This window comes from Vitis riparia, chromosome 8 (genome assembly GCF_004353265.1).
Source record: "Vitis riparia cultivar Riparia Gloire de Montpellier isolate 1030 chromosome 8, EGFV_Vit.rip_1.0, whole genome shotgun sequence".
NCBI classification, from domain to species: Eukaryota; Viridiplantae; Streptophyta; class Magnoliopsida; order Vitales; family Vitaceae; genus Vitis; species Vitis riparia.
Window position 1 is genome coordinate 14191491 of NC_048438.1, and position 18427 is coordinate 14209917.

The following is an 18427-nucleotide window of genomic DNA, read 5'->3' on the forward strand; positions in this document are numbered from 1 at the left end:
CATATTTTGCTTTTGTTCGCTCAAGTTCTTTACATCTTATCCACTTTATTAGTTATCATCCACCCAGTGGATTCTGAATGTCGCTCGAAAACCATAATCTCCTCTAAAAAATTACCTCAATGACGCGTAACGTGGATGAGAGTGGATTCAATGTAAATTAACAAAGTTGTCATAAAATAACCAATGTTCTGTTTTTGTTCATTTTTTTCTCCTGATTTCAAGAAAATTTAGGTCTAAAATGTTTTTATGAATTGATACTAAAAAAAATTAATCTATAGGGTGAAATTTTACCATATATAGCTATTTTTGTTCCATAACTCATCTCATTTAAGTTATTAAATAAATTAAATATATTTAGTAAAAATAACTTAATATTACAATTTAAAATTAAAAAAGATTTTAAATATTAAATCAAAATAATTAACTTATTTTTTAATCTCAAATCATTTTTCTTTTATTTGTCCATATCTAATGACAATATATTTAACAATCATGAGTTTCAACACATGACTCATTTTTTATAGTAATTATTTTAGGGTTATCTCATATATTTAAAACACTTTAGATATGAATGTTTAGTGAGAAATATTATTACTTAAAATTAATAAAAATAAATGTTAATTAAAATTAATAATGATAAATATTAATTATACTTAATAAAAATAAATATGTTAATTTATAACTTAAAATAAATTTTAAGTCTTAAAATAATAAATATTAAATCTCCATAGATGAAAAATGTACAAATATTATCATGCTTAGTGGCCAAGAATTTATAAAACATGACACGTGGAAAAATGGGGATAAAATTTAAAGAAAGAAATGGTGACATAGATGAGAGAAAGATTAAATGTGTGACGTGGCTTAACTAAATTGGCCAAACAAATAATTTAAAATTTCCAGTGATAGGTAAAAGAGTTGCAATTAAATGCAGGTGACTATGAAGAACAGAGATCATCTGCTTGGATTTATATTCAAATCGGATTAATTACCGAATCTAAAATGCCTACAGTATAGCAATCAGTGATCATTACCCCTCATTTTTCTTCTCAAAAATAAAGCTTCATTAACCGAACGACAAAAAGAATAAAACACGCTAAACCAATATGCCATCCCATGTGCAAATAGCTTACGAGTTCATAACTATGAATATTTGTGGTTACCGTCTTGTCGGGTTCTATAATCTACAATTGGCACCATAATGTGGAGTCCCCCAACCATGTAAAAAAGAATACTAAGACGAAGTTGGGAGCTCTCATAAGTCATACCATGTAGCAAAAACAAGAACTATCGCGGAGTTGGCCTTGCAATAGACTCATCAAATGACAAGTAATTCTCAGTTGGACCCACATCAATGCCCATGTTGATGGAAGAATGAATAGAATTCCTTGATGCATCTGAGTTGCCTTCTCTTGCTGCTTCTGCTCCCCTCTCAATTGAGATTGCCTCTTGGATTTCTTTTATCACTTCTGAGATTGGTGGCCTCATACTCCCATGGGGTTGGACACACATCAAAGCTTTCTCAGCTATCTTCCACATTGATTGGATGTCATATTCATCACGTAATGAAGGATCAATGATACCTTGAATATCCCCACTTTCAATGTGTAACTTTGCCTGCGATATAACCATGAGAGAAGATCAGTGAAAGCAATTTGATGTGTGGACAAGTTAAATGAAATTTCTCTCGACCCCTTCAAATCATCATCTAAATAGTCCTTCCCCCACCCCAAAGGTTCTATTTCTATACACGACCACTGTTTTTTGGTGCTGTTGGTAAGCTAATTTCTATGATCTTCTCCAACACCAAACCCTTCTGTTGGAGAAAAAAAAAGCACAAAACAGAAACAACAAAGAAACTTTTAAGGCTCCAGAAACTGGAAATTGAAGTGAAGAAAAATAAAATCAAGTTTAAACTTATAGTTACTGAATTTTTTTTCAATTCATTTATAATTTTATTCTTCTTTCATGCATAAAAAGAAAGAAATTGGAAACATATGAACATTTAAGGCCTATTTTGTAATTTTTTTCAAAAACAATTTTTTATTCTCTAGAATAAAAAATAAAAAATAGGATAACATGTCTGACAACTATAAAACAATTTTTTGTTTAAAAACAAAAAATAAGGTATTTTCATATAATATCTTTTAGTTGTTTTTAGTTGGTTTTTGAAAGTTATTTTAAAAAATAATTATTCAAATACAAAGAATGATAAAAAAAAATGAAGTACTACATATGAAAGTAATTTTTAAAGCATATTAAAAAACATAAAAAAAATATGTTAACAATATTTTATGTTCCAAAACAAAATTTTATTCTACAAAAAATCAAAGAACGGTTTTCAAAAATTGTTCTCAAAAATTATTTTTCAAAACTATTTTAAAAAACATTTCCCAAATAGAGCCTTTATAATTTCAATTATATTTCCTTTTTCTTCATATTTCCATGATAAACCACATAAAAAATTTTGAGATCCAAACAAAGTGTAAAGAAAATTGAACATATTGAAAACAATATTTTGACAACTTAACCAACAGCACAACCACAGGATTTTGAGGGGACCTGACATTGTCAAATTGATGCTAACTAACCTTCAGCAGATATAACTTAAGAGCAATATGATTAATAGAGTTTAGAGGACCTACTTAGCCAACAGTTCCAATATTCCAGCATTTTTTGGGTTTTAAGTTTTAAACCATACTTACCCATTGGACTATGTTACGGCAGTTAACACCAAAGCTTTCATTAGATATTGCTTCTTGACCAGATATCAGCTCAAGAAGGATGACGCCAAAACTATAAACATCACTCTTGTCCGTTAACTGCTGGGAAATATAATACCTGCATATTATTAGAGATTAGAAATAAGGTATGTTAATGGAACAAAGTGAAAACAAGGGAACTTGAAATCAGGCATCTTAAATGCACCCCATTCGATGGTCCTGTTTGGAAGTAGAAGTAATTACTTTTGCTCTAGGGTTAATTTTATGATTAGGAATTCTAGTTTAAAAACATTTTAATCAAACATAAAGATAATTGACATTTTTTAGAACCTTCCCTTATTGCAGTCGAATAAAAGTAAAGATTTACTTTTCAAAAATCATGCTAGACCGTGTGTGGCCCAAGTTTAAGAATTCTACTGTTCTACTTTTAACATTTAAGAAGCCCTCAAAAAAGGCTTATAACAACTATTCTATGTAGGATAATTCTGAAAAGGTGAAGGCAGTAATGTCAAACACTGAGGGTTTGATTCTACGTGGCAAATATTTGAATTAACTTAGCTTCACTTGTTTCTAGTTTCCATAAAAATCATTTCATGGAGAAACAAAAACAAGGTGGAAAAATGGTTACAACCAGCAAAACGTTGCTAAGGATGTATTTTGATGTTGGAACTGGACAAGCCTAGTTCGAGTTTGTCCTTTGAAAGAAAAAGATCCACCTGGAGCCATTAGAGAAATATATTAAAACATACAAAATAAAATAATAAGAAACTGAAGCAAGAACAACCTAATTCAACTGAACAGAGCATCAATCCCAACCACTTGGGCCTGGCTACATTTAAATTATTTTGCCACTCAACTCCAGAGAAGCATACCCTTAATTTAAATTCTTAGGTATCTTCAACTTGAATAAAATAATCCAAATTGATGGTAGACAACCTTCACCCACTTTTCTTAAAAATTGACGTCACTTCTACCTTCTTAAAAATGCACTCAGTCCTGTTCTATTCTCTCTCATAGTGTCAGTTAATCATATTAACATCTTCCTCAGCTAGAGTTACTATTGGTACAAATTGTACTAAATTCATTCTATTAAATCCTAAAATGGTTTTATTTCAGAAGTTTCCAGAAAACAAAAATAGTTTAAATTTAGAAATAACCAAATACACAATGGACCTTTTTAGATGCAATTGTAAAACATATATAGAGAGTGAATAAAAGTACTTGAGAAGGATGAGGCGTCCTCCCCAAAGTTACAAAAACTGATCAAACATGGCCAAACTCTACCATAATACAAGGAGACTTAGCCAACCAGTATGGACTAAAAAGAAATACAACAGCCTCTCCACTAGCCCATACAAAACTCCTCTTTGATGCTATTCAACCGCTTTTGTTCTACAGACCAAGGACCAATCAAAATTGTAAAACATAATAGAATATTTAATTTCCATGAGACACAAACTTGTAGGTATTTCTGAAAAGATTACCAAATGATCCATCTTTTAAACTGCTAATCTGAGACCAGCCTAGTTCTCACATAGCTGCCAAAAGATAGTTCAGGGTTCTAACTTTGTAAAGGGTGCCTAGCCTATGGGGCTAAGTAAATGTGTTCTCCAGAAAAAGAAAACTGCTAAAGGAAGGGCTAGAGATCAGCTTCTTTCATAAAGGAGCCAGTTGAAACATGGATTTCTACACAGAAACCACATCCACAAAAATAAAGCCCTTCTCACTACTTGATTATGCAGACACCACAGGAAAAGTAAACTTGGAATCTTACATCAGCAACTCCAGGCCCAAACTTCCATAACTTTTCAAGTTTTCATTTCTTTTCTTATGTCTTCCTTACAACCAAAACTTAGCAGTGAGGAAATGCCCAAATTATTAATTGTGTGTTTATAAGATAAAGAAGGGTTGTCATTCACTTCTAACAAACTCTCATCTTTTGGTCTTGCATCTCCAGTAAAACATTATATACACCTGCACAAGCAACTTGTAGAACAGGCCTATATAGTCCCCCATCATCAAAATTTCATCACCAATTGTCTTTGGCTAACACAGCTTAAATATTCTATATTTTCACATTCAAAGAAAATTAAACAGTTTTCACGTCTTGAACTCATTCATATTAGATGCTCAGGCATTAACTAGAATTTTAGCAGTGAGACCTGTATCCTTACTCCAACAAATTGGTTAAATGGATGTCAGAAACCAAGACAATGTCTGGGTTGAAGGGAGAGACAATGATAATAAGTATATAAAGGAACTCACTTAAACTTACTAAGAACAATGGGGTGCTAAAAGTGTTGATCCTTATAATTCGTCGTGTGGAAGTGTGATAGGACAAAGATGCAGACCAGCAGTAGTAGAAAAAAAAAAAAACTTATTTGCAACACTAGTCCAAAATTTAAATTATCCCCATGTGTATGTAGTAAGCACAGATTCACATTTGAAGGCTAGCAGATTTTCATGACACAAGTTTTCCTTAGGAACAGGAAAATGAACCCTTTTCTTCTAAACATTCCTGAACATATCCAAATCGGTTTCACATTTCATACTGAATTGTATAATTGAACTTTATGACTTTTCAAAGTCAGCTTACACAAATCTGAAGACACTTTTTATCAACAAGATGTACCATAGCCAAGCACATGAAGAGCACTGAATGCTTCAGACAAAAAATATAGCAGCAGCATATTCAACTCCTTTTCAAATATGGTGTTTTAACTTGATCTCAAAAAATAAAATAAAAAATAAAAAATAAAAAATAAAAAAAAAATAAAACAGAAATGTAGAAGATACATGAGAAAAGGCCTTACTCAGGATCCAGATACCCCACAGTGCCACGAACCACACTCGATACATGGGATGATCCATCTACTGCTAGCTTTGAAAGACCAAAATCTGAAACCTTTGCTTTCATGTATTTGTCAAGAAGAATATTGCTACTTTTCAAATCCCGATGAATGATGGATGGAACACATCCTGTATGAAGGTACTCAATTCCTGAAAACAAGGAGACAATAAGCAAATTAATTCCTCTGAAAACATAAACTTGTCAGAAAAAGGAGAATTTTCAACCCTAGCTGACACACCTTTAGCAGCATCTTCAGCGATCTCAAGGCGCTTGATCCAACTGATACCTCGCTCACGTGTCAAGGGGCCTACCAAAATTTTGTGGGCAAGTGAGCTGCAAACTTATATTCCCTCTATTCAAAGAGACAATTTACTCACCATAAAGATGTTCCTTCAGAGTTCCATTATGCATGAACTCATAAACAAGCATACTTCTGCCTTCTTCTTGGCAATACCCAAGAAACTGTACCAGGTTTCTGTGATGGATTCTTGAAAGAAGGGTCACCTAGGTTGATGGTAGTATGGATCAATAGACAAGAACAAGCTTCAAATGGTTAACAAAGGAAACTCCGTATGGTAAGCTGAAGCATTAAGACAAGTGAAACAAGTTTTATTGAATAGGAAAGCAAAGGGTTTCAACTTTCTTGCTTCCGTGCTAGATCAACATGGTTTCTCACAGCAAGAGAGATGACATAAGCTTTAAATATCCAACCTGTGTTTCCATAGGAACTTCCATAATAACAAGGTTTAACTGCTCTAGTCTGGTAACCAGTTTAGACCAGTTCCACTATTTTCTTTCTTTTTTTCCTTTTAATCTGAAACAAACTAATTATTTAATATAAATTTTGAAGTATAAATGAAGGATGAGAAATCCTTCCAAAATGTACAAAAGCTATTTAAAAAAGAAGAAAGGGAGTGAACTTTTTTGAATAAGAACAAGAGGAAAGCTATAATATAACATGAATTTGTACAATTAGAGTAATTCTACACTCCTCAAAGGGGTAAAAAATTCCCTACAAAAGAAGCCTAACACCTGTCTCCTTGTGTTACTAAATGATCAGCAACTGGATTAACTAAAGAGACCAAGAGAAAGAACACAACCCATGTTGCCAGCAACATTTAGAACTTTGCTAAAGCTGCCCATCATACCTTCAAGGCCATCTCTCTAATTCAGACACTCAAGCCATCAAAATAGCATAGTTCCCTTCCACTCATAAGTAAAAAAGACAGAGAGTCTTATCTTGTGCCAAACCCTTCAAAACTAAAATCTTTGCCTCGATAATTAAGCACTCTCCAACCGTTGTGAAAAAACTCTCAACTTTGACCTACATACCAAGTTACATCAAGTTGTAGAACACTAAGGTAACTATCATCAAAACCAAACTAGATTTTACAAATTTTATTTTCTAAAAACAGTTTTCACATTTCTTAATCAATTTTCAAAAAAAGAACAAATAGAAAATAGAAACTGTTTTTAGAAAATGAAAACTAGAAAACATTTTCCTAACCAAACGCAACCCTTAGAGCCTCCATTGTTACTATAAATAAATAGGGAGAAGGAGGATCCCCTTACCTCAAACCCCTAGAGTTCTGAAAAAAGTTAGAAGGGGTGTCATTAACAAGCAAAGAAAGCTTTGTATAAATATAAAAGGGTGCAACCTAGGACAATATAGAGTAAGTTCAGGTAAAATTCAACCCAACCAAACTCATGACTTCTAGAGTTCAAACCAACCTAAGTGAGAGAGGGAAAAGCACTTGACCCTGAGTGCTTAGAATGAAAATTGTTGTAGCTATAAATCAGTTTGTAGAAGAGACAAAAGTTCCCTCTTCTATTCCTTCATAAAGTTGAAGGTTAAAGGCATCTATTAAAGTAGACATCTCAGATGGACATCAAAAGAATTTTAAGTGGCTTCTATTTTTCATGAGACCAGGCTGTTTTATCTGGTGAGTTCGTGCTGCATGGTGGTAAGGAAAGCCTCTCTTATGATTATTTTCTCTGTTCAACAAAATAAATAACAAATAGAATATAAAACAAGTCTTGCACATGAAAATAAATTCCAATACTAATAAGCATATGAATAAATTTCTGGGTCTATGCATACAATGCTGTTTGCAAGATCACTGTCCTCATCAATTAGGCTGACATTACCATATCAAAGAATATGCCTTGTTTCCTTCCAATTCAATAGCTGTTTCTAAAGAGTGTCCATCATTACATGAAATAGAATCATGGGAACCATCAATGGTTATACTGAGGAATTGTGGAAAAACAAACATAGAGCAAAGAAACAAAGATAGTTGAGCATCCAAAATAGAAAGGATGAAAAAAGAAAAAAAAAAAAAAAAGAAATAGAAAAGGGATCAATGGGAAAGCTACCTCATTTGAAAATTCTCTATTCCCCTGATAGGAGTTATTGATTAGTACTTTGACTGCAATTTCTTTTCCATCTTTCATTTTTCCATAATATACCACTCCAAAACCCCCAGAACCAATTTTCTTCTCAAATTTCCTTGTAGCATCTTCAATTTCAGATAAACTAAAGCAATTTGCAGCTTCTGCGGCAGCATCATTCAAGGAAGAAACTATCCTTTGAGCAGGTAGTCCATGTCCAAGCTGGTCTGATACAAATTCATAGAAAAACCCTGTTACAGACACTGACATTTCAATAGAAGAGAATAAGCAAACTTCAAGATTGCTCACATGCATACCCTGTTCATAGTATCTTTTCTTTCCTTTGTGCATAAATAAGCAAGATGCAATGGTAGCTATAAGCAGAACAACAGCCCCAACTGAGGATCCAATGATAATACCAATGTGTCTACCTCCTGTGCTCCCTTTATGAAGATTATCATTTCCTGAGTAGCTGTCAAGAAAAAGTAGGAAGCACCAATGAAAATATTATGTAAAAATGAGAAATGAGATGGAGAACTGGGGCAAAAACTACAGCATGAGCAAAGATGTGATTAATCTTTGTATACAATTTACCTGAAAATGACAAGTAAAATCGAAGTACCAGTATGTTAAATCAAAGTCAAGAGATTGTTGTGTGCAGTCACTGTGTATGATGGGGAACAGCATTGAAAATATTCTTTGAAGACTTACAAGAGAAAGGTAATGGCTGGTTCCAATGCCTAACCCTTAAATTAGGTTCTTGATCACAGTTTTAAAATCCTATTCATGTTTGGTTTAATTTGGATCTTGCTAACTTAATTTTCTCCTTGTAGTTGACTCCAGCATTTAGCCATCTTTTCTTGTTCTTCTCTTTCTCCTCTTACTTCTTTATTTTAATCCTTTGTTATTATGCAAATTGTTATTCAACCATTCTTTAATTTGAAAATAAAATCCCAACAGTTGTGAAAAAAACACAATCCCAAATTTTCCTTGCTGTCCAGAAATTCCAGTAGGTCTTTCCTTTTAAATTCAACCTGGAAAACAACTTAAACCATGGCTAATTTAACCCTTAATCCATTAATAAATTCTAATTCCACCATCCCCTTTATGAACCAAAAACCAAAAGCCCTAGCATTATTTGTTCATAGGCTGCTATTTTAAGGATTGTCCTACAAAAAGGGATGCAGTAGCATACATAGGTACAGGTCTGTTTATTGCACCAAACAAGGTGGGTGAACCAAGTCAATATCACTGCAGAACAAGTTAACCAGTGACTCAGGCAAAAAATATATACATAAATGTACATAAATAGCATTATGAAATTGAAACATGAAAGTATTATTCAAAAATTATTCTTCTTTTTCACCAAATTTTCATGGTACATTCATCATACCATCATAACAAGTTATGTGGCCCACTATAAATGGCATAAATCCAGGGATTACAATCGTCTAAAGCTCTGTAATGGAAATAGGGGTTAGAAAACCAACTATAACCACTGCAAAGCAAGGCTCCATTTTTCTTTTCTTTTCTTTTCTTCTCTCTCTCTCTCTTTTTTTTTTATTTCTTTTTTTGTGCTGTGTCATTCACACCTGACATATGTCTGTCAAACAATTTTTTTGAAATCTCCATCTCAAGAACCCCATATGCATATCAGACACAAAAGTACTATAGATTGAAATGCATTGTTTACGGAAAATAAAAATAAGACAAATCGTTGGGGTACATAAACTAAAAAAAATTTAAAATATGCCTATATGAGATTAATATTTAAAAATCTAAGCTAATCAGTGATTTCCACCAATTTTCAACACACATCGTTACATTTTACGAATTTTAATTTTCTACATGTAAAGAAAATGATACCCACTTGAAATCCAAGTTCTCATTGAGAAGACCTGATGGCACTTTCCCAGACAACATATTATTTTGCACATACCTGCAACCATCATATTCATTGAGTAGATCAGATCTTTACTCAGAAGCAACATGGTAAATGTACATAAAATGATTTTGGAGATGCAACATGGTAAATGTCCACAAACATGATTTTGGAGTCAACATTTGGAAGAACCATTTAAAGAAAAATAGATGCTTCCAGAACCAGAAGAGATGTACTCCAAAGACCTTTAAACTATTAAGCGTGTTCACAACTGATATCCAAGTTCAGAAACTTACAGTTCCTTTAGACTCTGAAGGTCCACCAAAGAGGATGGCAGCTCACCAGACAGCTGATTGTTCTCAAGATGGCTACAATAGAGAAGAACATTTATTAGCTTAAAATATTTAATAAATTACCATGATTTAGAATAAATCATCCAGGTTTACATGGTCTTCAAGTTTATCAATCCAGTAAAATCAGGTATTGGACCAGTCAGTGCATTGCCATCAAGCCATCTGCAATCAAAAGATAACTCAATGCTGATTATAGGAGGAACATCAACCGATTCAACAATAAGCAAGGAAAAAACCTTTACCACCACCCAGCAAAATAAAAATGGAGTCTATAAACTTACAGCTCTACTAAGCCACTCAGCTTTGTCAAATCTGTGGGAATATTCCCTGTCAAATTCTTTCCAGATAAATGACTGCCAAGCACCAGGGTTACAAAATTTTCAATTAGATCAGTAGCATTTCTTTCTAGACACATATGTTGCTATGTCTTAGAAGAAAAATGGAAAATCTATGTGCATGAGACCTAACCTAAAAGGGACATGAACTTTATAGATATCAAAATGTTTAAGTAGAATAAAAAAAAAAAGGGAAAACCTCTACATTGAAACTATCCTTGGTTGTGGATCAGAGTTGCATGCTACCCATGACCATGGAACTGGCAAGCATGGATCACCACCTTCTTTTGCCCAATCTTCTGATGAGTACTGTAAAACTATACTAGCAATAGCAGATCCTGCAGCTCATGTAAACATAGCATCAGGTATATGTCCATTAGAGCTTCAAAGGTATGAATTATAGAATGTCATTTTTAGGAGGATATAGTTGAGAAGCAAACATTGTACTAGGGTAGAAGGAATAATACGCTAAATAGAAAACCATGATTTCTACATAAAGAACATTGTTCATAAAGACTGACATGCATACAAAGAATCATAACTATGCTTACCATCTAGACAACCATCACGTTTCTTCAGATATTTATTTATCTCCATAGCATTCAAAAGTGGCCCCTGAGAAGAATCAGATGTTTTTCCAAACTTGAAAGATAATACAAAGGGGAGAGATATATTGGGGAATCCTGGCTCATACAGACGATACTTTCCTTGAGCATTTTCTTGGATATTAACAGCAGGTTTGCTGAGATCAGGCATGTTTGGGAGTATTAGCCTGAATTTCCTTGTTTCTTCTGGGCCCAAATCTTCAATTTCTGCAAGGTAGGTGAATGCCCATCCAAAACCTGGAAACCCATCTAGATTCAATCGGTAACTTAATGTACCATTTCTCCCAACAACAGCTGTCTGCATCACTTTTTCCGGTGGTCTGCTATCTTTATTGACATCAATTGGCATCTGGGTGGAAACTTTCTCAGTGCCAGGAGCAACATCAACCAAGTAATTTGCTTTCTTCAAGGAGTCAGACTCCCATATTCTATCAAATGGGTCATCTGGATACCTGAAATAACACAAGTAAAGTTTTCTTATGGACATTAAACGTTGGAGTAACATGAATTATAGATGCATGCCAACCAAAGCTTTCCTTCCTTTCTTTTTAAATTATTGTGATGGAAGACTACTCTAGGTAGCAGAATAATTAAATAATGCAAATATCTTTTTGATGCCATAGGATTTGATGGCGCATTACCCAAAACAAGTTTAAAATGATTGAACACATAAATAGAGGGCACAAAAGCACTTCTAACTAGCTAAGCTAATCCAACACATACCTGACTGGAGCTTCACTATCTGCACCAAAATTTACTCTTGCAGACACGCTAAGAAAGAAATCTTCTTCATATTCTGTATAGTAAATTGAACCATTGAATTGTCGGAGCTCAAGGGTAGAGATAAATGGCTGCCCAGTTGTAGCATTGGATAAACACACACTAATACTAGGATCTGAAGCCAGGAATATCAACTCACTGGACTCTATTGTGTAAGCATCCGAAATGACAATTGTAGACCAAGGAGTAGCCCCAAGGGAAATATCAAACTTTGGATAAACCTTGTTGTTGTCAAAATTACCATACAAGAAAGTCGCTCTTACAAGGTACCTAGTCCTGCTTATAACATCAAGTGTGTAGCAATACTTCCTGTTGTCAGCAGGGAAATGCCTCAGTGTGGTATATTGCTTTCGTGTCTCATTTGCAACAGATATAGTTGCTATTTCTCCATACATCAATTGATCATCAGAAGTCCACCAAAGACCAAGGTCATCTGTGAAATTTTCACTACCACCACAGTCGAAACTTACAAAACCTGCTTTTTACATGATCATATTTGTCAGTCTTTTTTTTTTTTTTTCCTTTTATTATTATTATTATTACTATTATTATTTTGTTTATAGGAATATGGAGATTTCATCAATAAGCACCAATTAAATGAGGGGGCCTACCCCTACTACACAGGAGGTATACAAATGGTGAAAAAAAAGGCCAAAAAGAGAAAGGAGACAAAACCACACTAGCAAGACCCCTAAAAACCAATAAAAGCATGCAACTTTTAGGAAAAGAACTGCTTTGTCGATCAAATTTAAAAATAAGAAAATGACAAAATACCTACAGTAAAATTCTGATGGGAAAAATGATGAAAGGTTACCCTACCATAATCCAACTGATAGGCTAATCTAATATCATCTTTTATTATTCTCCCACATGATACAATATTGAAATGAAAAGCAGTTCAACAAAAATCTGAAGTTTTATAGTGCAAATTTAATTTCCATGATCAATCTGGGTCGGATGAACAGGCATGCTTGCAGACAACGAGAATCCACAGTGTTTTTGTCTTCCCTTCTTAGTGAACCACTTGCCATGCAATATTTACTTGTATTAATTGTTTATCACTTCACCAACCATTAGAAAAATTAATTCCACTTGTTTATAAAGTTGTAATTTTTCACAGGATTGACACCCTTGGACCATCCAATGAATGATGTCTGGGGGATACAATCATCAAAATAGTTTGCTGCAAAACTGATTCCTAACCCAGCTGAGGTAACTCCATCAGCATAGCGCTCAAAATGCTAGTTCATTTTTGGTCTGAATCAAATTTGAACCAAATTCCACAATTTAAATTTTTTATCAAAATTATGAACATTAGGGTCAATAGATTGAAATCCCAAGACTGTTGTATATTCACAAAGTCTAAAAACTTACATTCAAAATCTCAAACACTTCTCTGGCAACTTGTCACATGTCTATTGTTTGGTAAAATAATTCAATGGAACTCTCAAAAGATTATTACACAGAACTGAGGATGAAATAACATCTATGCCAACACAATCAATATGTCCAACATCCGGGATTGCTTTTCCAGGGCAACCGAAAAAATAGTTTCCCTCTCTGAAGTCTCTCTATGTTACTTAGAATAGATTACTAATTCTAAGGTAAGTTGACTACTGTCGTTTCCAGGAAATTATTCTATTCATAATTTTACAATCAAGATTCCAAGAGAATAATATTAATTAACAGCAAAAATGAAGTCAATACCTAACACCATTATACAAAGTGCCTTATGGCTTGAGCATAACACAAACATGCAGTACTAGTATACATTAATCACAAGTTGCATTCTGCAACCTTTTATTCCGGATTTCAGAAAAACGCCAGATGACAAATTTAAATACAAAAAGTTTAGAATATGATTGGGCAGGGGAACTATCAATGAGTAAAACAACTATGCGGGATTAAATAAATTATGAAACAAATTCACAAAAACGATCCCCTTCTTTATTCAGCTTTTCATTCACATATCAATAAAATTCTTCTCCGTTAAGTAACACAAGCAACAACTAGAGATATAAACAATAATAACGGCGAACATTTTGCGATCAAAGACTCGAAATTTAACAAATTTGATAAGCCTTAAAGAGGATAGAACATAGAAATCTACAGATACATAGAAGGATAGAACGAAACCTGGCATCTGAGCATTGGCGGCATCCATGAGAAGAACAGTGACAGAGAGGAAGAGTAGGAGAAGCCTCGTTTCCATTCTTTTTCAGTTTTTGATGAAAATACGAAGAAGAGAGGCTGCAAAATAGTTGAAAAGGGAAGAACAGAGAAAGTGAATCGTGGAGAAAGAAAAAGATGAATCAAAAGAGAAAAACAAAAGGACAAGATGAGATAAAACTGAAGGTTATTCACATCATTCACGCTGGACTCTAGGGAGAGAAAGGGTTGTGCTTGAGAGAGGACGTGAGATGAGAATTATTTTTATCGCCCCCTTTAAACTTGTGGGGACTGGTGCGAGTTGAGAAGGAGTCTTCGTTGTGGATTCTACTACCACTGCAGTGACCTTGGCGAGGAGGAGTGCTTGGGTCACCGTCACAGCTTGCCTTTTGTGTTTGGGAAAGTGGCTGGATGGCACGTGAACCCCACTCCTCCGGCTCTTGCTGTGGACCATGCTGATGGCACATGGTCTAACAACGGTCCAGATTCGCCCGTCTCTGGTCCCACCCTAAAAGTTATCCTCTTGTTGGAACTGGGAAAGCTCTTGAAGCGCTTGAACCGAGACCGTACGAGACGCTCACCCACCAGAGAGGGATCGATTCAACCCCCTCCGAGGCTTCTACCGTTGCAAAATGCTAAAATTCATAGATGTGACATGTGCGCACTGTGTCAAATCATGTTGAAGAAGGGAGTAACCTTTGATTCTTTGAAAGCTTGGATGAATAGAAAATTAGCAAGTGCTTTTATTAAAAGATTATGACAATTAAAAAATGGTCAAAGAAATGCTGACATGGACATAAATGACAAATGGATAGTTGAATACTAAAATTACAAAATAAAATCCTAAATAATATGGAGCTTCAAAATTGTAAATATTGAAAAGATCTTTTTATTTTACTATTATTTAATCAGATACTTAAATAAATTATAAAAATTATGGTAAAAATCGTCTATAATTATCTTATAAGATTATTTTATTAACTACTTTTCAAAAAAATTCATTTAGAAAAGTTTTAAAATGTTAGAAAATAGCGTTTTGAGGTCAAATTTAACTTTTAAAGATATTTAACAAACTCATGTGATGTGGCAAATATTATTTTTACCAAATTAAATTTTTTTAAATTGTGTTAATTATCTTTATTAATTAATAAAAATTAAAATATAATTTTCTAACATAAAATTCAATAATAATTTGAAAAAATAAAATAAAATATCCTCGCTGGCGTTCTAGGTTTTCCAAATCATAAGATTTACTTTGCGGGGATGCTCATGGTCATGATTAGTACCACATTGAAAAGGAATATAAAATTAATAGTGGAGCAGTTGAGAGGAACTTTCATGTGGTAGGAAGTGGGAACGGAACCCCTTGTTGGCTTGCAAACAAAAAATGACCCAGAAGCAGCAGTTGGTAAGTGTTAAAAAAAAAAAAAAAAATTATCTATGTTATCATTACACTATGACATAACAATTGTGTCATGATATATAGGGAGATCCAGTTCAAATATTTGGAGCATGGTCGAGAATGGTATGGCATTAGGACAGATGGACAAGAAAAGGGGAGAATGCACTGTGAGAATTGGTGATTACAAATAACGGGATGTTTGGCGTATTAGTTTTGATTGTTATACTGTTTGGCCCTCGGAAGCAAAGACTTCGATGGGGTGTTCCGGAAACATAATAAGTTAACAAGGATACGCCATGAAAAGGGTTGCAGAAAATGGGTCCAGGTGGAGATAGACGAGAGGTTGAGGAGGGAGACGGAGACCCACCATTGAACGTGGCCAGCTATTCTAAGCTGACACCATTGCTTTAGAAATGTACACAGCCTATCATGACTCGTTGGGTCAAGTCATCGCACCAACACACATCTCCCATGTCATGACATCAATAATCATTGCCTGCATGGATTTAACACATATCGACCATTCTCGATGTAATTATCGTTGAAGAGTCTTCTCCGGCGGCTCGAAGAGCCCCTTATTGCTTTCTTTTCATTCAATTGCAGTCCACTAACAAAGACAAGGACAGTCGAAAGATCATATAGAATTGTTCTGAAAACCAAGCCCATCGGGCCTCCTTGTCTGGTAGTCACTCGTTATGACTTCAAAGTTAAAACAAATTCGGTTGGATATTTTTTTAAGGCAGCCCTTTATCAAAGTGTGGTGACTAGCTTTGTCCAAAACTTTACAAAAAGATGACTCATTTCGTCTCCTCTTTATCCCCATACTTTTGCTTTTCTCTGATGGAATCAAGCGTTAAAGAGCTACCTTCAATTTTTAGTGGATGCTTTCCTTTTGTTTATTTCCCTTTTTTTTTTAGCGTATATTAAACTTTTCTTAGTGTGTAAGGCTGTGGAAGGTACAGCCGTTTGAGCTCAATCATACCATTAATTTAATTGTGAATGTCAATAGGAGAATAGAAATATCGTTTGGCTACTAAGAAAAGGGAAAATTTTGAATTTACGGGTCGATTTGATGATTATTCTTCTAATTTAGAGAACATGGTTAATAAAATTTTGATAAAAATAATAATAATAATAATCTGGAAATATATTTTTTAATTATTTTTTATAAAAAAAATAAGAATACTTTTAAAGCTTTTAAATTATACTAATATTTTTATAAAGAATAAATTAAAAATTTTATTTTTCATGTATGAATTCTCAAATAAAATGTTATTTGTAAAAGTAATTGAGAATTTTCTTTTAAATTGGTTTCAAAAAACATAAGGGTACGGTTTGACCAAGTTTTCTCCATACTTTTTTTAAAAAATTTATTGATTAGATCTATTTTTTTTGAGTTCTAAATTATTTTTTAAAAATTGTTAAATCAATTAATAAATTTAATACAAAATGTTGTTTGATTTAAAATTCATTTTTAAATTAAGAAAATTTATAAATATATAATTATATGCCAAAAATAAATAATTGAATCATTATGAATCAATTTTTATCCATAAATTTTTTGTATCAATGGATTTATTATTTGAGTTTTAAATTATTTTTAAAATTTACTAGATTCGTTAATAAATACAACACATTAAATTTTGTTTAATTTAAAGTTTTATTTACCTAATAAAAAAAATCAGCTAAATAATAATTCTATATATAAGATAAATAATAAAGTTATTTTAAACCAATTTTTATTCACAAATTTTTTTGTATTAATTGAATTATTAATTGATTTTTTTAGTTATTTTTAAAAATTACTAAACTCATTATTAAGTCTTGCTTATTTGAGAGTGTATTTGCCTTAATGAAAAAAATTTGAAAAATAATAATTTTATATAAAAAAAACAATAAAATTGTTTTAAATCAATTTTTGTTAATATTTTTTTATATATATTAATAGAATCACTATTTGAGTTTTAATTTATTTTTAAAAATTATTAAACTTATTAAGAAATCCAACGTGTGAAGTCTTCCTTAATTTGGAGTTTATTTATCTAGTAAAAAAATAAAAATAATAATGATTTTATATAACAGATAAATAATAGGGTTGTTATAGATCAATTTTCGTCAACAAATTTCTAATATTAATTGGATTACTATTTTTGAGTTTTAAAAATGATAGACTCATTAATGAGTCAATTTGAAATTTATTTACTTAATAAAAAAAATTTAGAAAAAGTAAATTTTGATTCACTAATATAGAAATATATATATATATATATATATATATATATATATAAAGAACCTCACATGTTTTTAAATCGATATTATATTCATTTATTTAAAAATAATTTGAAATATATGCACTTTTTTAATAAATCATCCAATTATTTCTTAAAATATTCTTTTTATTTATCGTGTCATCAACATCAATTGACAACTAGACTTTTTCATTTAATTATTTCTTTTCCTTTTAGATATTTATTATTATTATTATTTTATTATTTGAGATTTTTTTTTCTAGAAACAAACACTTATTTGAGACTTTTTTTTTAATTTTTTTAAACAAACATTTCATAACAAAAGTGAGGTAGTTTGAAGAATATTGACAATAAAAGTAAGTGAAACTCTAACTAATTATAGATGAGTTTGAGTTTGATGAGAATAAGGTTTATGATTTTTTGTACCGTCTTTTTAGGAATTTTTTTTCATTATGGCAAATAAAGGTTAATTTCAAGGATTTTGATTGTTTTGGACTATATTTTTGCTTCATCTTTAATTTAAGAGATAGAGATTCAAATAAAAAAAGTAACATATTGTTGTTTTAATTATATGACAAATAAAAGAATATTTTAAGGAATATTTATATTATTCATTAAAAAATACATATATTTCAAATTATTTTTAAATAAATAAAAATACCATAGATTTAAAAATTTTTGGAACTC

At 32.3% G+C, this 18427-nt stretch overlaps 1 protein-coding gene across 3 annotated transcripts; it reads right to left on the bottom strand.

Moving 5' to 3' along the window:
• Nucleotides 1-1046: 1046 nt before the first annotated feature.
• LOC117919845 (probable LRR receptor-like serine/threonine-protein kinase At1g67720) lies at nt 1047-14430 on the bottom strand. 3 transcript variants are annotated; one of them, XM_034837120.1, is made up of 16 exons: nt 14285-14423; nt 14057-14170; nt 11864-12395; nt 11087-11592; nt 10741-10873; nt 10482-10553; nt 10294-10362; nt 10144-10215; nt 9836-9904; nt 8283-8437; nt 7951-8192; nt 5952-6078; nt 5813-5881; nt 5537-5723; nt 2706-2841; nt 1047-1617 (listed from the first exon to the last, which is right to left on the bottom strand). In XM_034837120.1, the coding sequence occupies exons 2-16, from the start codon at nt 14130-14132 to the stop codon at nt 1288-1290; spliced, it is 2775 nt and encodes a 924-aa protein (XP_034693011.1). In that variant the 5' UTR covers nt 14133-14170; nt 14285-14423; the 3' UTR covers nt 1047-1287. The 3 variants fall into 3 exon arrangements, with proteins under 3 accessions (XP_034693011.1, XP_034693012.1, XP_034693013.1); XM_034837122.1 differs by lacking the exon at nt 1047-1617 and adding an exon at nt 3355-3439 and having other exon boundaries at nt 2761-2841; nt 14285-14430; XM_034837121.1 differs by lacking the exon at nt 10482-10553 and having other exon boundaries at nt 14285-14424.
• Between the last annotated feature and the right edge of the window lie 3997 nt (nt 14431-18427).